Source organism: Sciurus carolinensis, chromosome 1 (assembly GCF_902686445.1).
Source record: "Sciurus carolinensis chromosome 1, mSciCar1.2, whole genome shotgun sequence".
NCBI classification, from domain to species: Eukaryota; Metazoa; Chordata; class Mammalia; order Rodentia; family Sciuridae; genus Sciurus; species Sciurus carolinensis.
The window spans coordinates 88,967,233-88,991,329 of NC_062213.1; the positions used below are offsets into that span (position 1 = coordinate 88,967,233).

The 24,097-nt window shown below is 48.7% G+C and overlaps 1 protein-coding gene across 6 annotated transcripts; it reads left to right on the forward strand.

The window, feature by feature from the left end:
- The first annotated feature begins 5,608 nt into the window (after window positions 1-5,608).
- On the forward strand, window positions 5,609-23,754 carry Nectin4 (nectin cell adhesion molecule 4). Of its 6 annotated transcripts, none has more exons than XM_047527568.1 (9): window positions 5,609-6,090; window positions 15,015-15,374; window positions 17,039-17,329; window positions 18,510-18,630; window positions 19,973-20,121; window positions 20,384-20,540; window positions 20,986-21,061; window positions 21,469-21,614; window positions 21,886-22,023. In XM_047527568.1, coding segments are annotated over exons 1-9 (1,377 nt in total). In that variant the 5' UTR covers window positions 5,609-6,014; the 3' UTR covers window positions 21,887-22,023. The 6 variants fall into 6 exon arrangements, with proteins under 6 accessions (XP_047383524.1, XP_047383498.1, XP_047383479.1 ...); XM_047527523.1 differs by having other exon boundaries at window positions 5,623-6,090; window positions 21,469-21,543; window positions 21,886-23,754; XM_047527534.1 differs by having other exon boundaries at window positions 5,634-6,090; window positions 20,387-20,540; window positions 21,469-21,543; window positions 21,886-23,754.
- Window positions 23,755-24,097: the final 343 nt, after the last annotated feature.

The window sequence follows — 24,097 nt, forward strand, 5'->3', positions numbered from 1 at the left end:
TCCTCAATTGCTGAGGCTGGCTTTGAACCTGAGATTCTCCTGCTTCACTCACCTGAGCCACTGGGATTACAGGTTATGTGCCACCGGGCCTGGTGAGTTTTGCAACAGGAGTTGCCAGGAAGTGGCCATCTTTGGTTCAGAGAGGAACCACACCTTAGTATCCAAGGTGGGTGTTTGGACACTGGGGTGTGAGTAGCTCCAGAGGACTGGGGTCACCTGAAGATGTCTCTGGTGGTGCAGACTCTGTAGGCCAGGTTGATCTTGGAGGGCTACTTCTATAATGTACAATAGGTAGGCTTCTTGGAGCAGCCTCTTTGCATGGTTGGGGACAGGCAGAAAATGCAGGGAAGTACAACTGAGACCCTTACTGAAATCCATTCTCTCACCAGATTCTCAGGACCCCCTAACCTTTGCTTTTGCCCTTTCTCTGCTGCTGCATCTTCTGTCGCTATTGTCACCACTTAGAAGACTCTGGTTTCCATGAGGGCTCCTACTCTCATTCATTACCAACCAAGGCCTTTTCCAAGAACCTTCTAAAAGTGCCAGCAGTGGGGCACAGTGACACATACCTGTAATCTCAGCAACTTGGGAGTCTGAGGTAGAAGGATCACAAGTTTGGGGCTAGCCTTGGTAACTTAGTGAGACCCTATCTCAAAATGAAAAAATAGAAAGGACTGGGGATGTAGCTCAATGATAAAGCGCCCTGGGTTCAATCCTCAGTGCTAAAAACAAACAACCAGCCCATTTAGAGACACAGGGTCAAATAATATAGACATTTGTCTCTTAACCCATGTTTGCTCCCTGATTTTGCGGTAGTGTCTTTATTGAAGTTTGGTGAGAGTAAGAGGAGAAGCTTTGCACACAAATGGGCCTGTTGAGAAACAGAACCCAAATGTGCCTTGTGTTCAGTTCCCTCTTCCCCTGGGTGACTCACCTCAGCATTAGAGCCCTCAAGGAATAAGCAAACTCAGCCCCTCAAGTTCAGAAGGATGTTGTCAGGCAACCAGGAAATGTGGTCGTTGTTAAAGGATAAGGCTGGGTATTAGAGAACCAAAAGCCTTGCAGAATTGACAGAAAAGAGCAACACAAAACATGGCGACTGTTAATGAAATATCCTGGAAAACAATATGCCACCATCCTAATATTGGACACAGTAAAGCTCCAGTTGGAGGGGAGCAATGGTGTTTCAGTGGAGAAAAAGGGCCTAGAGGCCCTGTGTTCTGTATGGGGGTCTCTCTCTATACCTCCATGGACAGGGAACATCCTAAGGAGGAACTGAAGAAATAGATTTGAAGTTACTACCTGCAATGTTCTCAGTCCTGGGGATGGGATCAAGTGCCATTATCAATAATCTTTTACCATGTCATTCAGCTCCCCAACACTTTTCTGTACAAACCATGCAGAAACCAAAGGAATGAGCAGATCACAATGAGAGATAAAACTGAACAGAAATGGACTGAAAACATTTCATCCACACCCGTGCTTCTACCTACTCACATTTTGATTTATTATTCACTCTCTTTTCTCCCAAAGTCCAAGGGTCTCCCCAAGTCTCTGACTCTCTTCTAACCTGGGATCTCACTGCAGAAAAACAGAATACTGCTCATTAAGGAATGCTTTCATCTACTTCTACCCCAAATCCATCCTCTTGCCACCCTACTCCCACCCCTTCTCACCTTGACCCATGCCTTCCCTCCCCCACTCACTCAATCTGACCCTCACTCTCACTTTTCTTCTCCCCCACACCACTCCACCCATCCTCATCCCTCCCTGACTCACCTCAGGTCCCACTGACACAAACAAAAATTTCAGCTCAACCCACTCCAACCAGTTTGGCTTAGGCGTGCAGCCTGTTATGGAGACAGAGGTTGGTTTAAGTGGATGCTTGGCCCCATGTAGATAATGAACATCCAGTTGTGTGCACAGAGACAGCCCCATGTATGTGCATGGCATGGACACATAGAGATACAATGGAGGGATATAGTGTGTTATGGTTGTTTATGTCTCTGTTTTCTCCTTATTGAGAGCAGGTCCCATGTGTCATATGTGTCTGTCATATGTGTCTGTCACCACCTCCCTTGAACCTGACACAAAGGTACTCACTAAATGTTTGTTGAATGAAGGTATGCGTGAAGGTACACTTGCAGTGATGCCGTGCACAAATACAAATGCTAAAGATGCCACTGTGGCTTGAACTATTTGCATTCCTAGGGCCCAGTACGTGGGTGGTAGGAGGTCAGGTAGTGAGGTATTAGAGAAATGGGGATTCAATGTAGAAGAAAGAATTAGACCCAGGATACCAGGCATTGCTTTTTTGGCAATGGGAACTGAACCATGGAACACTCTACCACTGAGATACCTACCCAGTCCTTTTTATTTTTTATTTTGAGACATGGTCTCACTATGTTATCCAGGCAGGCCTTGAACTTGTGATCCTCCTATTTGGCATTCCAAGTTGGTAGGATTATAGGTAGGTGTTACCACGCCTGGCCAGGCATTGGTTTTGAAAATCTTCCCCAATTGATATTTTCTTCTAGTGTCTGCCTTGGCATATGCCTTCCCCAGTCTTCATTCCAGAAGATGGTAAGAAAAGCCTAAGTATGAGGCATATTCTCCAGGAGCATGGTTCTTGTGAGATGTGTACGATTGAGGGAGTGAGGGGGTAAAGAGACTTGGAGATAGATATATGTGAGACGAAGAAAGAGAGATCCCCACCCACCTCAAAGTCCTGAGTGCTATTTGACTCTGGTGGTCCTCTCAGGTCTGGCAGCATCCTTTCCCCAAATCAAGGTTTCCTCTGGTGTTTACTTGGACCTGACCCTTACCTTAATACCACTTCTGGAAAGTTCTGCTTCTCTTCAGTGCTCCATACGGCAAGAGTTGGGGATAAGTGATTGAGGGTCCCAATCAGGGACTGAGACATCCTGACTGGTAGCACTTTGGAAGAAGGGATATATTGTGAATGGAAAGCCTGAAGGAGACTGGATACCCAACTTGTGATCTAACTGCTCTCTCATCCCATACCTCAGTTTCTCCTATGGTTTCCTGTACCTGGAGGGGTGAATCCGTGGGAAGGAAAGGAACTCCTCTGAAGCATGTGATAGGATCCAAGGTGTGATAATTATAATTATAACACAGGATGCTCCCCCTCCCATTCCCCCTGGCTCTACTCCACCCCTGCCACACTGGATCTCAAAGCAGCATCGGGGTGGGGTTGTTCCCCTGGCACAGGTGGGGACTTGAGTCCTGAAGAGGGGAAGGGGTTTGCCAAGGTGGAGATAGAAAGAAACTGGGGAGTTTTGGCATCCAACCTGACCCTTGAATCTTACCCTAACCTTCAGAAAATAGCCCTTGAAAAAGATATCACTACTATGGACACTGCTGAGAGCTAGGATTCAGAGCCAGAGATGGGGTCATAGTCCAGAGGCAGTCCAGAGGCTCACAACCCAGGTTCAGGATGGTAACTATGGTGAGGTGGGATCTCCAGTTACTGACTCGACCTCACCACCTTCTCTATACTGACATTTATTTATTCAGAAATGCATGCCTTTAACAAAGATGTATTCAGTTCCCATTAGGTGCTGTGAACAGTCCTGGTGTGGATGACTGAGACAAGATTATAAAACAGGCTTGGCTTTCAAGGAGTTCACAAACTACAACTCTCATCCCGTCCCCTCATTTAACATATTTACCGAATCCCTGGCACACAGCAGACTTCAATCAATGTTTCTTGAACTAAAGCTTACAATTTAGTTCAGGAGATAAGATGTGCACAAATTATGAGTACATAAGCTATAATAAAGGGACTAGCAGAGGATGAGAAAGAGTAGAAGAGAGAAAGATTAATTTTGGGTGGGAGGAACTGAGAAGATTTCATGGGAGATGTGGCATTTAAGGTTAGTTTTGAGAGATGAATAAGATTTGACAGGTAAGGGTCAAATCTTACCTGTAGCTCAGTAGTTGAGTGCTTCCAGGAGCAAGGCCCTGGGTTCCATCCTCCCTCCCCTCAAAAAAATATTTTTGACAGGTAGAGTTGGTGGGTTAGTGGTAGTAAATATTCTACATGAAATGACTCCTTTTCCTTACTGCTTCTTGGTTCCTCCTTCCTGTCCCTCTCCAGACAGAAGGACCCTTCTGCAAGATTTTAACCCACATTTTTTTTCTTCTTCCGTGTCTAGGTCTTTATTTACCAGTTAAAAATGTATATATATGTGTGTATAAATACATATATGTTTATATATTTATGTATATATAATTTTTAGTCCCAGTCTGCCAAAGATCTTGCCTCTCCCCTTCACTAAGTTTTCAGAATATGCCTCTTTCCTCTGGCTATCCCAGGTAAGTCAGTAAAGTTTTGTTTCACATGGTGGTCACTTTTTTACATCCAAAATGTAAACACATGGTCAGACAAGTATAAGTGTACTTATCAGAGGACAGGGACAGAGTGTTTGAAATCACAATTGTCCTTGTCAAGTCCAGACATGTGTCTTTCCCCATGACCATGGGGTAAAACAGGAAAAATGGCCAGGCATGGTGGCGCATGTCTGTATCCCAATTACTTGGAGGTTGATGCAGGAGGATTAAAAGTTCAAGGCCAATCTGGACAATTTAGCAAGACCCTGTCTCAAAATAAAAATAAAAAGACCTGAGGGGAGGTAGCTCAGTTGGTAGAATGCCTCTGAGTTCAGTCCTCAGTATCACCAAAAAAAAAAAAAAAAAAAAAAAAAAAAAAAAAGAAAGAAAAGAAAAGAAAAGAAAAAAAAGGGAAAATGGTCATAGAGAGAGTATTTTACAATTTCCTCTCAAGTTGTGCCGATATACATTTGAAACTCCTAGCCTAGTCACAAGGTATTAAAACTGAGAAAGGGCCCTGAGAGGAAAGACAGGAATCTTTACAGCTAATTCTTTGGTCAGTGGCCTTGGCTTCTCTCATATAGGAGTGGGACCACTGAAGTTTTTTCTCTGGGATCCCTCTCTCTACCCACTCTTCCCCAGGAATTGAACTCAGGTTACTTTATCATTGAGCTAAATCTCCAGTCCTTTTTAAATTTTGAGACAGTGTCTCACCAAGTTTCTCAAGCTGGCCTCAAACTTTGAATCCTCCTGCCTCAGTCTCCCAAGTCACTAGGATTATAGGCATGGTGCCATCACACCTAGCTCTCAGGGTGGGCAAATTAGATAAAGGTGTCTCAGCAAAACATGATACTAAGTTATGTGTCTTCTGCCAAGTCCCTTCCCTTCTCTGGCCCTGTTTTCTCATCTGAAGAATGAATTACATGGGCTAGCAAGACAGGCTCCTTCTCTGATCTGGCCTTCTTTGTTTCTGTGGCTTCAAAGCTGAGCCCCCCCCCGCCAGGAGTTTGGGGAACTGTCAATTTTGGGAACTGCCCAATTTAGAGAACTGTCAGCTTGGGGAACTGCCCCCAGCAGTCAGCAAGCCTGCCTGGGGTGTGAGATGCTTGGTTTCCTTCTCAACCACAAGGGCCTTGCCCCTATTCATCCTGGCTGGGTCTGTGCCCCCACCCTAGTCCCTCCCTTCGCAGTACCTTCCCCGCACTCGCAGGTAAAGCCCAGAGCTGAAGATGGGACCCCACCGCCCCTACCGAGGTTCTTCCCTCCTATCCTTCCTCCCTGGCGCCCATTAGCTAGCCCAGGCCCTGGGGGCGGTGGCTGCTGAGTCTCCGTGCCAGGCCCAGCCCCCGGAGACGCACCTGTTCTGACCTGCTGAGCAGGTTCCCAGGTTTCTGCCATCGTTGTTGGCCACGGCGTGGGAAGCAGCTCTGGGGGAGCGCTGAGCTCCCAATTACGGCTTCTCAGGGGTACCACGGCTAGGTGGGTAGAAGGGGGCTGGGTCCCCTAGTGGAGACCCAAGTGGGATAGGCAGGTACTTCAGTGCCTGGGGACTTTGTAGCTTCCTGCCTTCTGGGTTGTGTGCCTTATCCAGCTCTAGACCCGGCTCCCAGGGAGAACTCGGTGGAACTTCAAAATCGCCGGGCAGGTCTGCCTTTCAACCAATGCCCCTGTCCCTGGGAGCCGAGATGTGGGGGCCTGAAGCTTGGCTGTTGCTGCTGTTCCTGGCATCATTTACAGGTAGGACTTACCTGACCCATCAGGGCTCTTATTTCTGGCTCAGGTACATACACACAAACACATGCATGCACACAAACATTCTCTTTCCTTGTACTTGGGACAGGAGAACCCATCCCCAGCTGCCAGCAATGCCCCCAGAAAAACCAATGTAGCTCTCTGTCTCCTGGTGAGGTCACTGTGTCTGGGGTCCCTGATTACCTCTGCCAAAACCTTACCTAGGCCTGAGCTGTGTCTAGGGGAATAGATACAGTGACTCAGTGTAGGTGGGCAGGGAGATGGAAATGGTGAGGACCCTGATCACTCCAGGGCTTTCTGGAGGCACTTTGACCTACCCTCCAAAGCTGGGGCTGACTCAGGGCTTAGCTGGTCTCAGCAATCATCAGGTACAGGAAGCCTGAGGTCCAGAGAGTAGATGGAGCATTTCTTTCTCCTTCTCTTATCTCCATGATATTCTAGGGCACCAGGACTGGGGTGTCTGTTGGGAGAGAAGATGAGATAGCCTCTCTCTCTGGCCCCTCTCTTTCTCTGGACACACATACTGTTAGTGCCAGGGTGACAATAGTGACTGTTTAAAGCGTTGGGGTTCTAGGATAGGGAACCTTCTAGATAGGGTGTGGTCTCCTTTTGTTCATTTCCTGTGCCCCCATTTTCTTAGTTAGATGCCTTATGCTGCTTTTCACAGCATACAAATGTAATATACATGCAGATGATATAAATTATAAGAGTTTATGATCTTCAGAGTGGGAGAGAGTGTGTGTATGTGCACATCAGGATACCATAGACTGTTCCCAGGGTAAGGGGTAACTGAGAAATCTTTTCCTTGGGAAGATGGGACCCTATCTGGAGATGGCAGTTGGATCCTCAGCCCTAAGAGTAGTACTGAGGGAGTCTCAGTTGTCCAAAAGCCTCTGGCTATGATTCCCATTCCCAGGTCCAACTGATGCTCTCTGGAAGAGGCTAAGGCCTGGATAGCTGAATTGGTAGGGGGGTTGCTCTGGGTTTGGTCTTATAATGGAAAGGTCATTGGCCCAGCCTCCAATCTCAGAATACTAAGCTCCAATCCCTGCTGCCCCCTTCCTTAATTCTCAACTTGTCTTAAATTGTCTTAATTCTCAACTTCCAGACAACCCTTCTCACTTGCTCAGGCAAGAGGGTGGGGCCTCGTTGCTGGGGCCAGGGAACCCAGCAGGCACTTTCCTTTAGGATCTACCCACACCTAAAGAATGGAGTCATGCTGTCTCAGAACTTGGAAAGGATCAAAGAGATCTACCACTTCAACTCCCTCATTTTACAGATGGGAAAACTGAGAAAAATAGATAGGCAAGTGAGATCTTCAAGATTACTCAGTGTTAGAAATATAACCAGCGTTAGTATCTTGGTCTCCTGACTCCTCATTCACTAGAGAATAGTACAATTGAGTGTATACTAGGTACAGCTGAGGTCCTAGGTGAAGTGGTGAATCAGACATGATCCCTACCTTCCTTTTCCATGGTGCAAAGCTTCATGTTCTTTCAAAGAGAAGCCCAGGGAAGGGGAGAAAAGAGAACCCCATTTAGTTGGGAAATTTCCCCTGACTTCACCCAGTGACTGGATGTGAGCTGCTGTTTAAGAGGAAAGCCTGACTCCAAGGTCACCCAGGAAGCTGGTACTTAAGGAGACCACTCTGCTGCTGCTTCTATACCTGCTCAGGGCTAAAGGTTGCTCTCAGGGCTGATGACTCAGCCCCTCTATTCCTAGACTGAAAGCAGGTGTTTCCATCTCCATTGTCATCCCCATTCTGCCTCTTTTATTGTTGACATCTCCTTAGCGGCCCTAAGAGCCTGGAGTGCTTCAGGTTTCTGAATAATCCTTGGAATGGGAAGTCAGAAGCATTGGGTTCCGATACCATTTCTGCTATCAATCTGCTGAGGAACCTTGAGCAACTAAGAAACAAATTCAGTGGGCCAAGAGCTAGGGCTGAATGGTCTCTAGATATTCCAGTTCGGAAATACAATGACTCTGTGATTGTTCCCCTGGCTGGAGGGTTGGGGTGCTGGGGTTTTGGAAGAGTTGCTAAGTCTGATTTGAAAATAGAAGGGGCAAAGGATCCTTGCTGCATCTCTACTGGAGACCTAGAGGACCTTTCCCTAGGACACTACTTTTCCTAGCCTTTACTGCAAATTTGTGGCCCCCCCCCCCCTCATCCTGGGCCTTTAGAGCTCTGAGCCCCAGGGCTCTGCCCCACCCCTGACAGGGAGAGGAGCCCAGGTTTGGGAGGCGCCTCCAACACCACAGCTCTTTGTCTCTCCTTAATGGGATGAGTTTCCGGGTGAGGTTCCCTCCCTCCTCCTTCCCCCATATCCTGCCCTGGTGCTGAGGGGCCCAAATCTGGGATATACCCCTCAACAGACTCCTGGTCCCCACCTTTTTGTCTGGACCAAGTGGGTCCTGTAGGACCAGAGAATGAATGGTTCTTTAAATTCTGAGGCCTGCCTTCAGAGGGATAGGTTGAGTTCTCTGTTAATTTCCTAGAAAGGGAGGTGCCCCATCTCTGCTTTTCTACTCCTGTTTACAGAGGGGGGCAGGCCCTTTCCTGTAGGACCTACCCAAACACAGAGAAGCCCAAAAGGAAAACTTGCTTCTCCGCCCAAGTGGCAAGAACTGGGAGAATCCTAGGGAAGCCCTTGGCCCTGTTGACCTTGGTTCCACCCTAGTGTTTAAGAGGACTGGGCTAAGGAGACCCCAGTCACAGAAATGGTGTTGAGGAGCTTAGAATCCATGATTCCATCTTCTGGATTCCAGCCTCAGAATCCTGGGGTCCCCTAGGCAATGTGAATGGGGATCAACTGCTGTGTAGAGTAAGCCCAACGAGGAGCAAATACCTGGGCTTTCTGGCCTCTAGAACTTGTCCTTGTACTGACCACAAAGTCTGGCAGAGAGAAGGGATGGAGGTTAAATTGGGAAACTTGAGGAGGAAAGGGAAAAATGGAGACTTTGGGGACTTGGGGTACAGATCTGGTAACAAAAATCTTTTTTTTTTTTTTTTTAGTACTGGAGATTTAACCCAGGTTTGCTTTACCATTGAGCTATACCCCAGCTCTTTTTATTTTTTATTTGGAGACGGGGGTTTCATTAAGTTGCTGAGGTTTCGTTAAGTTGCTGAGGCTAGCCTCGAACTTGGAACTACAACAATTTAAAACAAGAGAAATTAAAAATGGGGAACCATCCATTGTGCCTCCTGGAAGAAGGCTATGGAGAGAGTGGTTGCGAAAGGATCCCTTTTACTGGAACAGGCAGCTAACAGGGAGCATCCAGCCTCAGGAACTTTTCCCATAGTTTTCTGACTGCCCTTCACTTCCTCTAAAACTGGTGTGTCCTGGGAGCTGGGATTGAGGTTGTGAGTTGCGGGGGGGGGGGGGGGGAGCAGAGCTGGCCACTGTTGGGAGGGGAAAGAGGTGGGGGGCAAGGATCTCAGGAGTTTGAGACAAGCTGAATTCTGGGTCTCCCACCCACTGTGTGGCTGTTGGTGACGCAGTGGGGCTCAGACTCTGGCTCCGGGGGGTTTAGAGGACTTATCTGTGCTGGGAGCTGTGTCTGGGCCAGAGACAGCTGCCTCAAGGCCTGTCCTCCCCCATTGTTCTCCTCTCTCTCTGTGATTGGTGTGCCCCCCTCCCCAGACACTAATCTGCAGGTGGGCACTTTGCCCGGGGTTGGGAAGCTCTCACTAAGCTAGGGGGCTTAGGACAATGGGGGTAAGGAGGGAGGTAGATGAAGGGGCGGGAGTCTTCTGGTTTTCTAAGTTCCTTAGCACTCCAAGGCCAAGGTTATGCGGGGGGAAAGGGAGAACCAAGAGTGGCTTGCTGGATTGTTTATATCATCTATCCTGGATTGGGGGCTTTGGTACTTCTCTCACAGGTCTTTTCTTACTAACTCACCCACATATTCCAGCTCTCTCTGGTGGAGCTGTTGTTGTGGGGTTAGGGGAGGGAAGAGTTAACAAAGAAGAATGAGACCCTAGACAGTTTGGACCCCTCCCTCTAGCCTCAGGCAGATCTCCCCCCTTCTCACCAAACCCACACTAGACAGCCGTTACTCCAGGCCTAGAGCTGGAGCTGGTTTTTCAGGTGGTGGCAACAGCAGAGCCCTGACAAGAGATTCCCAGGGAGAGGCCTCATTGGTGGACCAGAGGTACTGGGGGCACCGAGGGGGCGACAAGAGTGAGAACCTGAGGAACAAGGGAGAGGGAGCTTTTGTTTTGTTCTGTTGGGAAGGCTTGGTGGTAATTTCCCAATACCTAGAGGGACAGTGACCTCATCTCTGAGTACTTTCAGCTTGAACCTGAGATGAATACATCCTCAAGTCTTAGGTTAAGGGATGCCGGGGGCAACACTTGAGACAGGTCACACAGGGAAAAGCTCAGAATCACACACCACTGACCAAGGGCAACTGAGACAGACATGTGAAAGCCAAGATAAGCAACATCAAAATATTTACTATGTGTGCAGAGTTCCACAGGACAAGAAAACACGCCATGCATACAGAGGGTGTGAGACACACATGTAATGGTGCATGCACATGTTTGCTTGTACATGAATGCATAACTCTTCCCTCTGGGCATAGAAAAGTAGGTACGTATAATCCCTTGAAGATAAGACATGAACATATATATGTGTGAAATACCCCCAAATTTATGAAAGGAGATAACTTCACAGGTGTGCAAACTCTATAGAAAGATTGGTCAGGCCATATATTCAGACACAAAAAACTCATACTGAGTTAAGTGCAGTGGTGCGTGCTATAATCCCAATGACTCAGGAGGCTGAAGTAGAAGTGTAAGTTTGAGGTCAGCCTGGACAATTTTGAGAGACCCTGTCTCAAAATAAAAAAGGATTGGGGTGTAGCTCAGTGGTAGAGCGCCCCTGGGTTCAATCTCCAGTATTGAAAAGGAAAAACAAAAACACATACTTAATTTCCTCTTTCTCATAGATCCACCTCTAAGACCCTATGTGTAACCCTATATGTTCCAGCAGAGGATATTGATAAATGTAGGCCCCTCATAAAGAATAGATCTCTTCCCCAAAGATGCTGCTATGGTTGAGTATGTGAGGTACCAGCCTCAGTTTCCCCTTCAATCAGAGGCCTCACACAGAAAAGAAAGTTGGGACCTAGGCAAAACGTGGGGTACAGTCAGCCAGCCCAAGCCAGGAATGGAGGACCTGTCTGGGAGCGGGCGGGGTACACAAAGGGCAGGGCCCCAAAGAGGCCCAAAGGGGCCTGGCCAGGGGTGGGGGAGGCTGAGGGCAGGGATCCCGTCTGGCCAGTTGGGCCTGTTCTCTTCCTTGCGCAAGGTGGTGGTGGCTGTGGCTAGGCCTGCTGCTGTGTGGCGGCTTCTGAGTCACCAAGGCTCCTGACCAGCGTCCTGGTGCTCCTGGGAGGCAGGGAGGGGAGGGTCAAGGGGAGGAGTGCCCAGCTAGCTAGTCCACTAGCCTCAGCAAACAATTTGCAGCAGAAGGGTCTGTGGGCTTGGCCTGGCCTGGCTACCACATGCCCGCAGGGTGACCTCACCAGGCAGGCGGTGTGTCTCCTTCGGTCTGGTGACATCATCATGCTGACGCCGGGCAGGCACTGGGTGGGGAAGAGGAGGAGGCAGTCCTGGCCTGCCCTGGCCTGGGAGCCTGGGCTTCTGGGTCCATTAAGCCCAGGACAAGGACTCTAGGTCCTAACTTCTCTGTTCTCTTCTCTTGAAGCTTAGGGAATGAACAGAAGACAATTGGAGGAGGGAGTTGCCTCAGCCTGAGATGTTCTATTAAATAGTGGAATTAGAATCATGGGAGAATGGGTGCTGCAGGAGAGTCCAGAGAGACTTTCTGGTTTCATTGTGTTTTCATTCTGCAAAACTTGAACTTGTTCCTTGGGGGTGGAGATCCTGGACTCACAGGTCCAAGGGACATGGAGGACTGGGCCTTATGTATGTACTATACCCTAGAAGGTAATTTTTTGAGGGAAAATATGAGAGATTTATAGTGAAGAGGGCACAAATGATTGGCAGTTATGGGGTGGGAAGGATATATGCCATCTGACATTGTCCCAGAAATGGTCTTTAGAAAACATTGCACGTGGGCTGGTGAGATAGCTCAGTTGGTAGAGTGCTTGCCTTGCAAGCACAAGGTCCTGGGTTCGATCCCCAGCGCTGCAAAAAAAAAAAAAAAAAAAAAAAAAAAAAAAAAAAAATTGAGTGTTTCAATAGGGTAGATCTTGGGATCCCTATGACCTACATGGCTACCAGTATTTGAAGCAGAGAGTATGCTGGGGAGCTTCTATCCCAAGCCTGCCCCCAGTTCTTCTTTTGCAGTCCTACTCTCTCCAGCTCCAGAAAGGAGGTGCCTGGGAGGGGTGCAGGTGGTTAGCTGGACTCCCAGGCTAGGCTGGGTGGGACCTACATCAGCTTAGGCAGGTCAGGGCCCTGGTATCTGGCCCTGCAAGTCTATCCCGTCTGGTCTGGGCCCTCCCAACTCCCAGCAGAATCTTTCTTCCCTCTACTCCTGCCAGCAAGACCATAGGACCCTTCCTCTGCCTCATTGGAACCCTCTGGTCCACTCAGTGCTTCACTCCCTCCCTCCATGTCTGCCTCTCTTCTTTTTTCCTGTCTTGTCCAGCAGTGTTCCCTGTGGCAGTGAACCCAAATAGCCAGCCTATCCTGCCTTCACCCCAAGTTTGCCATGTCAATGCCCTCCTTGCAGGAACCAACCAAGGACTGTACATTCCTCCTCATCCTACCCTTTCCTTTTCTGTCTTTCTCTCTTACTCATCCATTTTCCCACTCACTCATTCATCCAGTTGGTCAGTCAATAAATTTTCATCGAGCACCAATTATGTGGCAGGCATGAAGACCACCAAACACAAAGTCAGAAAACATATTTCCATATGTGATGTGTGATCCAGTTTCTGCTGTGTAGGGGCTCAATCTGGGGGAGGCAAACAAGAAAACAGAAAATGCAATCTATAGGATAAAGTGTTATGACAGGGGTAAAAACAAAGTATTAGGGTAGTATAGAGGAAGGGCATCCAAGGTTGCCTGAGGTACGGTTGGGGAGGGAGGACTCCAGGAGGAAGTGATGCCTAAGCAGAGTCTTAAAGCATGAGTAGAAGTCCTCCAGACAATGATGAGTAGGAGCTACCAGACACAGGGAGGAGGGCATTCCAGGCAGGGGTACAGTATGAGCAAAGGTGAGGATCAACAGGGTGTGTGGGGTGCTGGGCAGAAGCAGGGACTATAACTTGTTGGGAGTTGCTGGAATACACATCTAAGTCAAGGAGCTCTTGCCACACCAGAGCACCCTTCTGCTCTGACCCAGCCAGCCCTTGATGTTTCATTCCACAACTCACACATTTATTTCTTCCCAACCATGAGCTTCTCCAGGCCCTGCCTCTTTCATAAGTTATTCATTCTGGAAATTCAGCTGTCTTGAGTCTTTCCTTTCCTTCATCTCTCTTTTTAGTCAATGATCAAATCCCTATCAAATTTCGCCCCAGGAACACCGCTTTTCCTTGCCCCAGCAACACCTTGCTAGGGCAGCAGCTGTCTTCAGTTTGCCTACTCTCTGCTCCAAGTGCACATCACCACTTTCCTTGCACCACTTATGGGTGAAGGAACCTTCAGTGACTCCCCATCTACTCTTGACCAAATCTGAATTCCTTTGCCTGGCATGGAAGGTTCTGGGAGATTTAGCCCCACCCTACCCCAGCCATATTTTCCACTCCTGTTCAAGACACACACACCCCCTAACTTAGGTTGGGTCCTCTCCTCTCTGCTTCCTGAACCAGCCAGCCTTGCCACTACCTCTTCACTCACCTTGATCCTTTACTTAGAATGCCTTTCTAGGTGTCTTCCCCTGCTAATCCTATGCAGCTCATGCGGGAGGCCCTCCCACATGACTCAGGCCCACAGTGACTGCCCCATCATACAAATGGCCTGCAACACACCACTGGGCACCAAATCAGAAACCATCATGGCATGTTTCCATTAGTATCTCTTCTTCCTGAACAGACCTATGGTTTCATGTGGGTAGGGAATGGATCTTTATTTGCAAGTTTGTATGATGGATATCTGATTCCGAAGTCCTCTCCAAGTGCTTCATACTGCTACCCATCAATGTGCACAACACTAGTCCTTCATCTCTGGTCCTAATTCTGGCTCACCAGTTTGACCCTATTGCTGTTTATCTGTCCTGACCTCATCTCTCTGGGCCTCTGACCTGGGCCCTGTCTTTGGTGACTTGCCCAGTTTTGCCTCTGAGTCTTGGTTCATGCCATTCCTCCCACATGGAATACCTCCTTCTCTCTGGGAATCCAGGTTTCTCATCTTCAAGCCATGAAAAAAAATTCCAAAGGGTCTCCCTGGATGAACCCTTCCCACCCTACCTGCTCCACCCCAGACACCAACGGTTCTGGACCCTGCCTTGGCTCTCCACCACGCTTCCTGAAAGCATTCACTTTTACCCTGTTGGTAGGTTGAGTCTCCTGTGAAAGTTCGTTGGTGGCTTTCCCTGTTTCTGTGTGCACAAATTCCATTTCCCTGAGGACTATGAGCTCCCCAAGGGCAGGGGCTGGGTCTCCGTTCCTATTAAAGCCTCCCACCTTGCAATTGCTCAGGATACAATCCTGGGCTGCAAGAGGGTGTGAGTCTTCCATAAATTGTCTGTGTGGCCTTAGGCAAGTCACTTCCTCTCTCTGGGTCTCAGTTTCCTCATCTGTTAAATGGCGATAATAACGCCTACCTCTTGGGAATGTTTTGTGGATCTAATGAGGTAATGAACTGAAAGTGCTTCGTAAGCATAAAATGCTCCAGGAGTTCCTGCTGCTTTGGCTGTCATTATCATTATGAATGTGTTCCCCTGACTCTGGCTGCACCCCTAATCCTGTGTGCTCCTGTCTGCCCCCTGCAGGCCAGTGTCCCGCGGGTGTGCTGGAGACCACGGATTTGGTGACTGTTGTGCTGGGCCAGGACGCAAAGCTACCCTGCTTCTACCGAGGGGATCCGGACGAGCAGGTGGAGCAGGTGGCATGGGCTCGGGTGGACGCGAACGAGGGCGCCCAGGAGCTGGCACTCCTGAACTCCAAATATGGGCTACACATGGGCTCAGCCTACGAGGGTCGCGTGGAACAACCACCGCCCCCAAGGGACCCCCTAGATGGCTCAGTCCTCCTGCGCAACGCAGTGCAAGCGGATGAGGGCGAATACGAGTGTCGGTTCAGCACCTTCCCTGCCGGCAGCTTCCAGGCACGGCTGCGGCTCCGAGTGCTGGGTAAGGGGTTCCGGCTGGGCATGGTCGGGGGTTGCTATGTGTGTGCAGAGGCACCAGGACCCCACACTCAGGGTCATGGAGGGGAGAAACTGGAGGCAGGAGTAGAGATGGGAATACAAAGACAGATGGGACTGGGCTTGGTGACCAGACCTATAATCCTAAACGACTTGTGAGACCGAGGCAGAAGGATTGAAAGTTTGAGGCCAATCTAAGCAATTTAGTGAGACCTGACTCAAAATTAAAAATAAAGGGCTGGGGATGTAGAGGGACCCTGGATTCAATCCCCTCTACCAGGGAGTGGGGACCAGTGATGGATAGGGCAGAGGCAGAACAGGAATAAAAGATAGGATCCTCTGGAGTGAGGGAGAACTATCCTGTTTATCCCTCCACCCAATCCAGAAATTCTTGCCAAATAATTCCCAAAGCTGGGCAAGAATCCATTTTTTCCGGAAGTTCTTCCTTCCTGGAATTTCCCTCTGTGTTACTTTTGCCTGCTAGAGCAATTTAACACCTGGTTTTTCAAGGAATTGAGGACCTTTGTAAAGCTCCACCCAAATCTGCTCTTCTCCAAGCTACACTTACTGGTTTCCGCCACAGTTTCACCAAAGACACTGATTCAAAGCCTCCCTAGCCATCCTGGGCTCCATGGTTTTAAAATGTGAGGCCTAGATGTGAACAAGAGACCCAGCTATGCTATGGCCATGCATAACCAGTAAGAACCTTCAGTGAATGTGGTCTGATAGCACAATTGCCTTTTAATTCACTATTTGGACACTTGTGGTCAACCTGGACCTATGGATAGATTAAATCTTTCCTATTCTATGATTGGGTTGTTAATATTTTGAAGCAAAAATTAAAGGTCTTTATATAGTTTTCTTTTATCCATGTAGAATTTAGTAACTCCAACCGTGGAGTAGAAAATCTGAGTGTGAATCTAAACTTTGTAACCTAAGAGCTGATGACCTGGAGTAAGTCTCCAGGTCATCTGAGCTTTAGTTTCCTCACCTGAAAAATAAGGATGATAATACCTATCTCACTGGTTGGTTGACAGAATTAAATGAGATAACACTTATAAAGTGATTAACATAATAATTGACACATAGTAAGTGCTTACTAAATGGTGGCTATTATTATTATTAGATAGATAATATCTAGTTAGTTTTAAAATTACTTCGTTGTTTTTGTTTAAAAAAATTACCCATCTCATTGTAAAAAATTCAAACAATGGAGAAACATACAAAGTCATTTAAAATTCTACCACTTCTCTGGTGTACTTGTTAGTGAAATAAGAGAAAAAATAGAAAGCTAGGTGTGGTGGCATATACCTATAATTCCAATGAGTTGGAAGACTGGGGTAGGGGGATTATGAGTTCAAGACCAGCCTGGTCAACTTAGTGAGACCCTGTCTTAAATTTAAAAAAGAATTAAAAAGGGACTGGGGATGTAGTTCAGTGCTAGAGCACCTCTAGGTTCAATTCCCTGTACTTGGGGTGGGGGTCAGGGGAGAAAAGAAAAAAAAAGAAGAAAAAGAAGAAGAAGGAAAAAAGAGAGAGAAGGCAGCCTAAAGTTTGCAATTGTGCAAGACTAAAATGGGATGGGCTGGGGCTGGGGCTTCCTGAGAGGGCTTGTACAGACCCATGAACTCTGCCTTCACCCATCCACAGTGCCTCCCCTGCCCTCACTGATTCCTGGTCCACCGCTAGAAGAGGGCCAGGGCCTGACATTGGCAGCCTCCTGCACAGCTGAAGGCAGCCCAGCCCCACAAGTGTCCTGGGACACAGAGGTCAAAGGCACACCATCCAGCCGCTCCTTCACGCACTCTCGCTCTGCTGCTGTCACTTCAGAGTTCCATCTGGTGCCCAGCCGTAGCATGAATGGGCAGCCACTTACCTGCGTGGTGTCTCACCCTGGCTTGCTCCAGGACCAAAGGATCACCCACACCCTTCAAGTGGCTTGTGAGTACTTAGATGCTTGGGTAGACAGGCCTCATGGGTTACAAAAGGGTTGGTGAGACACTGTGAGACCCCCAAGTCCCTCCAGACTGTCCAGCCTGGCTATAATGTGTGAGAGAATCAAAAGATAAAAGACCTGGAGTCCAATGCCAGATGACCTTGGTCAATCACTGAGACCTCTCTGAACTTCAGTGTCCTTATCTTTACAGAGGAGATTGCCTTGCTTCACAGCTTTGTTGGGAGAATCAAATATAAACATGGAATTGAAAGCACTTTGCAAAATATACATTTTAGGTTTTGGAGGCAGATTTGGGACAAGCTCTTCTTGTTCTGCTATTTACCAGCTGTTATTTAATCTTGTTAGGCTTCATTTTCTTCATCAGTGAAATGAGTATAATTATATCAACTTTATAGGATTTTGATGAAAATTAGCAACCATGAAGCAAAGTATCTCACTCAGTGTTCAGAGCATAGGAAAGCTCAGGAAACAGCAGAGACTGTATTCGCAGCAGTAGACTTCAAGCCTCTGGGCAGAGGTGGGAGGGACCATTTTCAGCTCAAACTGTTCTAACATTTGGCACAAAGTATGTCCTCAAAAAATAATTGTTAAAGAAATGATTGAACCAGGCACAGGGGCACATGTCTGTGATAATAGCAACTCCAGAGGCTGAGGCAGGAGGATCACAAGTTTGAGGCCAGCCTCTGCAACTTAGCAAGACCCATCTCAAAATAAAAAATAAAAAAGGACTGAGAATGTAGTTCAGTGGTAGAGTATCCCTGAGTTCAAGCCTCAGTACTAAAAAAGAAAGAAAGGAAGGGATGAATTTTATGATTTTAGGATTGTAATATTGTTAAACCTTCAAAGAATCTAACAGCATTTATTGAGCAAGTGAGTAGCACTGTGCTAGGCACCCAAGGGGATCCAGAAAAAGTGTGACACCTGAGGGATTTATAGGCTCAAGATGCAGGTAAACCAATATAGACTGAGCTTAAGAGAGGGAACCATGTGGTCAGGATCTGTCAACCAGGTAGAGTGCAGCTAGATTTGGCAGCAGATGAGTAGGACGGAGAAGAGCAGGGGGAGACTGTTCCAGGCAGGATGGGACAGGGGGTGGGGCTGTTCAAGGAACCACATGATTAAAGGCATAATTCTCATGCTTTCTCCACCCACCTCCCTTTCCAGTCCTTGCTGAGGCCTCTGTGAGGGGCCTTGAGGACCAAAAGCTGTGGCATGTTGGCAGAGAAGGAGCTATGCTCAAGTGCCTGAGTGAAGGGCAGCCTCCTCCCTCATACAACTGGACACGGTAAGAGCCTGGGTGTTTGAGAGGGCTAAGCTTGGGTTTAAGATCCTCCCCTCTCAGGGCCAGGATGTGCTCATTATGGGCTGGGATCATATATTCAAACTCAAGATAAGTTAGGGCACATGTGCAGACCAATACAAGAATATTCATGGAGCCAGGCATGGTGGTACACACCTTTAATCCCAGAGGCTCAGGAGGCTGAGGCAGGAGGGTCTCAAGTTCAAAACCAGCCTCAGCAAAAGCAAAGCACTAAGCAACTCAGTGAGACCCTGTCTCTAAATAAATATACAAAATGGGACTGGGGATGTGGCTTAGTGGTTGAGTGCCCCTGAGTTCAATCCCTGGTACCCCCTCTCCACAAAAAAAAAAAAAAAAAATCACCAAATATTATTGGCTTGCCCCAGGGCATCTAGGATACATGGTCATTGGTAGGAAATAAAGTGGATACATTCTTGACTTTTTTCTCTTAACTTTTAAATTGTGAAATACAGCATAGTATTAGGGCTAGGGATGTAGCTCAGTGGTAGAGCACTTGCCTAGTATGTATGAGATACTGGATTCTCTCTCCAGCACTGGAAAACACACACACACACACACACACACACACACACACACACAATCCCATAGTATTAAATATTAATATTTTATAAATTTAGGTGAGACATAAAGTGCATGAGACAAAAAAGACAGCTGATTGTAACTAATGTTACACCAATTCCTGTTAATGTTAAGGTTACACTCATTCCTGTCATTGCCACAATATTGCCAGTACCTCAAAAACACTCTCCCACTTTCACCAGTTCCCTCAAGAGTCCTTGGCTCTTTTCCAGGGTCTGAGATGTCCAGAAAATCAGAAAGAGATAGGGTGCACACATGTGTGATACCACGACAGACATGTTCTCACGGGGGCATATGAGTGATACATGCCTTGTACCTGGCACTAGGTTTATGTACCCACCATGCATCATCGCAGGTGTTGGAGCACATAGTCACATTTTCCAAGTACCTCTGAGCCCAACTAGGAGTGGAGTGTCCTGTGGTGTGGACTTTACAGCATGTGTGCCTGGTACCCAGTGTTTGATGATGTGACGCCTGTGGGAGAATGCGGAATGGCACGTGTGTGGATCTTCCCCGAATGTGTGTGGGGGGTGCCCGGGTCAGGTTGAGCAGCAGGGAGAAGGGGCCTCTGCCTAGACCTGCCTAGGGGAGGGCGGGACACCGTGGGAACAGCCGGCAGATCTGGGTGACGTCATGGGGGAGGGGGGTGGAGAGCTGCCTGGACACGTTGGGTGGTGGCAGCCTCAGCTCGCCCCAGCAGGCACCCTTCAGCTTTCCTATCCTCCAGGCTGGATGGGCCTCTGCCCAGTGGGGTACGAGCAGAAGGGGACACTCTTGGCTTTCCCCCACTGACCACTGAGCACAGTGGCATCTACGTCTGCCACGTTAGCAATGAGCTTTCCTCGAGGGATTCTCAGGTCACTGTGGATATTCTTGGTAAGGATGGGGGTGGGAGTGGTTGGAGAACAGGGACAAAGGACCTGGGTCCAGGGCAAGGGGAGGGTTGCGGTATGGTAACAGGAAGTAAGACAAAAAGAAGGAATTGGGAAAGTATTTGTTTGCGGGGACTGGATGGTTTTTGCAGAGGGTCTAGCTGAGTGGGTAATTGTGGTAGTATATGAGGGTGGTGTGGTGTGGCAATGGGGCCAGGGTGGTTCAAGGATCTGGGCATGCCCTTCAGAAAATGGCCTGTCTCCAGCAGACCCTCAGGACCCAGGGAAACAGGTGGATCTAGTGTCAGCGTCCGTGGTGGTGGTGGGTGTAATCGCCGCCCTCTTGTTCTGCCTTCTGGTGGTGGTGGTGATACTCATGTCCCGATATCATCGGCGCAAGGCCCAGCAGATGACCCAGAAATAGTGAGTACTGGATTTCCCTGGTGGTAGGTAGAACTAAGATGGGAATGAAAAGGAAGCAAGCAGGAGGTGGGCCAGAACAGAGGGAAAAGAGGAGACTGAGTAGCCAGACATCTGGGGAGCCAGACATCTGGGGACCAGAGGTAGACAGAGTCTTTTAGGAGGTGAGAGGGGCTTGGGCCTGGACCACAGCTGGATGGTGGGAGCCATACAGCCTGAGTGAAGATCAGAGACATATGCCTGGGTAGCACCAACTATGTGCACTTGCTCAGGCACAGGCACACATGCTCTGCAGCTACACTGCCACCTGCAGCCACACACTCATACTTGCAGGGCTGTCACGGCACCCATACCCTGCAGCCCTGTCTCACGTAGACACCCTAGGCTAGGCTCGCCTTGGGAGGCCTGCTGCTACCCTCAGTTCCTGACAAGGAGGTGTCTTTCCCAGTGAGGAGGAGCTGACCCTGACCAGGGAGAACTCCATCCGGAGGCTACATTCTCATCATACGGACCCCAGGAGCCAGGTGTGTGCCAAGGTGGGGTGTATACATAAGGTGTGACCACACTGGGCTTGCTTGTGCCTGAGTCTCTATGCAGACCAGGGGCACAGTCCTCCACCAGGTCTGGCTGTGACTTAGCAGGGGTTGGGCTGTGAGTGAGGTTGGGGGGTGTCACTGCTTTGAAACTGGGAAGACTCCTTGGAAGGCCCCTTTCACCACTGGCCTGGGGGTTGCTCTGGGAATCTACCATCAGTGCTGGGTCCAGGGTGAGGCTGGCTGGCAGTGGGGGAATGAGGATGTGTCAGAGAGAATGGACCTGTGGGGCTGGGGAAAGGTGATTAGGGAGGAGGCTGGTGGAGGACAGGTGGTGAAAAGGCTGAGGAGAGGAGGCTGAGCTCTTTTAACTCCTCCCCCATGTCTGGGCCCTGCAGCCGGAGGAGAGTGTAGGGCTGAGAGCCGAGGGCCACCCTGATAGTCTCAAGGACAACAGTAGCTGCTCTGTGATGGTGAGGCCCCCGGCCCCACCGACCGGTGTTCCCACCACTCTCCTCAGGCCCCTTTCCTGGCCCCGAATGTGGTGCGTCAGCAGTCCCCGTACAAGTCCCTCGCACCTTAGCCCTGGCTCATATGTGGCCCACCCCCAAATCTCTGCTGTGCCTTCATTCTCCCTCTCCCCTTCCCCATGCCTAACATTCATTCCTGGCCCTGATCTCTGAGCCCCTATGCCTGTGGGACAGCCATTACCCCTGCTTTGCCTGACCTCTTACCCCATCGTGACCCAACCATCCCCCATAGTATCTGGCTGCCCTGCTTTGCTTCCTGATTTGACCTCTGCCCTTGGTCTCCAGAGTGAAGAGCCAGAGGGCCGCAGTTACTCCACACTGACCACAGTGCGGGAGATTGAAACACAGACGGAATTGCTGTCTCCAGGCTCTGGACGAGTAGAGGAAGATGAAGATCGAGATGAAGGCATCAAACAGGCGATGAACCATTTTGTTCAGGAGAATGGGACCCTGCGGGCCAAGCCCACGGGCAATGGCATCTACATCAATGGGCGGGGGCACCTGGTCTGACCCAGGCCTGCCTCCCTCCTCTAGGCCTGGCTCCTTCTGCTGACATGGGGGATTTTAACTCATCTGGGGAGGGGGGTCCTTCTTATATGCTCATATCTCTTGAGGAAGATGCTCCCCACCCCACTGACTGCTCCGTTTTCCTCCAACCCTTCTGTTTATTGGGAGGGCTCCACTGGTTGAGTCCCTCCCACTGTGTGTACAGGTCACCGTGTGTATGTGTGTTTGTGTTTGTGTGAGAGTTCACTGTGAGTGGACGGATGATTGTCTATGGTTTGTGTTGTGCTATCATGTTAAGAGTCCAAGTGGACAGTGGTGTGTGTGCCACAGGATTTGGGTGGCTGTGTGGGGAATGTGAAGGTTTGGCTTATGTGTGGTGTGACTGTGTGTGACCTCTGCCTGCAAATGCAGGTATTTTCCTCAGACCCCAGAGCAGTATTAATGATGCAGAGGTTGGAGGTGATAGGTGGAGGGCATAGCTGGAGCTGGAATCTGGCCTCTGAAGTGGGGGAGCTGGGTTCCCACCACTTGGGAGCTATGGGGCAAGTGTGAAGCAGCTATCCAGGGGTCTGCCAGGGGTTTGAACTATTATGGAAGAAGCCCTCTGCCCTCTGGTGGCCGTGGTGGCCTGTGGGCCTGCTGCATGTACATACTTTATGTAAATAAACTCACAGGGAGCTTTCAGAGTACTACTCCAGCTTCCTTAAGAGAGATAGAGAGAAAAAAAAAAAATCAAAATCCTTTGTTTATTTGCATGTTTGTTACTGGGATTGCTTACTAGGAGGCCAGCCTACTTAGGAATTCAACAAAGCTGGACCTCACTCGGGCCCCACTCAGTGGGTTAATTTCTGTGATTATGAAAAGTGCTTCTAAGGCTTCTTCACCTAGGCAGCCCCTCCAGAGGGAACCTAATGGCTGGTGGCATCTGGAACTGGGGTGTGAGCCCAGTGGCTACTGGCTAAGGGAGGACAAGATAGTCTCCTTGACTACAGCGGCCCCTCATCTTTTCCCCTAGCCCCATTTTGTTTTTTGTTGTATTCATAGTTGTTTGTGGTCCTTTAGTGACAAGGGCTCCTGGTTCCATCCTGGTGTAGGGGAGAGAGGGTAGTTCTTATATACAGGAGAGGGTGGATGTTCAGGTGAGGGGAAGGAGGTGCCAGGGGTAAGACTGTCTCCTTTCCCCAGGGGTTTCTGGGTCATTGATTCAGGGCTCTTTTGGTAGTTTTTCTGAGTGGGGCTTGGGGTTAGATGTATATTTTTATTTGGCCTCAAACCAGAATATCAAGATTTAAGGCTAGGAATGTGACTCAGTGGTAGAGTAGCTTGCTTAGCACGCCCAACACCCTGGGTTCAATCTTTAGCATTGGAAAAAGAGAGGGAGAGAGAGAGAGAGAGAGAGAGAGAGAGAGAGAGAGAGAGAGAAGAGAGAAGAGAGAATATACTGAGAACTAATGCCTGTGTGACCTGAACTCTGCTGGATTTCTGGACCAAAGGAGAGAATACCAGCCCCTCTTAGCCCAGTTGGCCCAGGACTTTGTAAACCCCAAAGATCTGATATCCTAATTTGTACATTTTATGTAAATATGTGCATATTTGTACATAAAATATTCTGTTTTAAAATAAACAGAAAAAACCTGTTCTGTCTGATTCCTGTCTTTCCCCTTGAACCATAAAAGCCCTGAGTGCTTGCTTCCTGTCTCAGTACCAAGTAGGGCAGGAGCCTGGATACCTGTAGCTGGGAGGGAAAGGGCAGAGAATGACTTACACAAGGCCTCCAACCATCTCTGAGAGTTCCCAGATAGGAGAGTAAAGCTAAGAACCCCTCTGGGAGAGTTGGTGTCTTAGTTTGAAAACCTTTATTGTATTGGAGATTTAAAACAACAGCGGTGTAAAATAGACAGCTGTGTACCCTTTTTACAGCTAAAGAAATTAAAACCCAAGTTAAATGAATTCCACAGACTTAGAGATAAAGGGATAATTTAAAGATCAT

What these genes read in the sequence shown, in the direction of transcription:
- Nectin4 (XM_047527523.1), top strand. Translation starts at nt 6,015, where the DNA reads ATGCCCCTGTCCCTGGGAGCCGAGATGTGGGGGCCTGAAGCTTGGCTG. An exon ending in GGTCACTGTGGATATTCTTG is followed by an intron (nt 20,122 to 20,383) that starts GTAAGGATGGGG and finishes GCCTGTCTCCAG; the next exon opens with CAGACCCTCAGGACCCAGGG. An exon ending in CAGCAGATGACCCAGAAATA is followed by an intron (nt 20,541 to 20,985) that starts GTGAGTACTGGA and finishes TGTCTTTCCCAG; the next exon opens with TGAGGAGGAGCTGACCCTGA.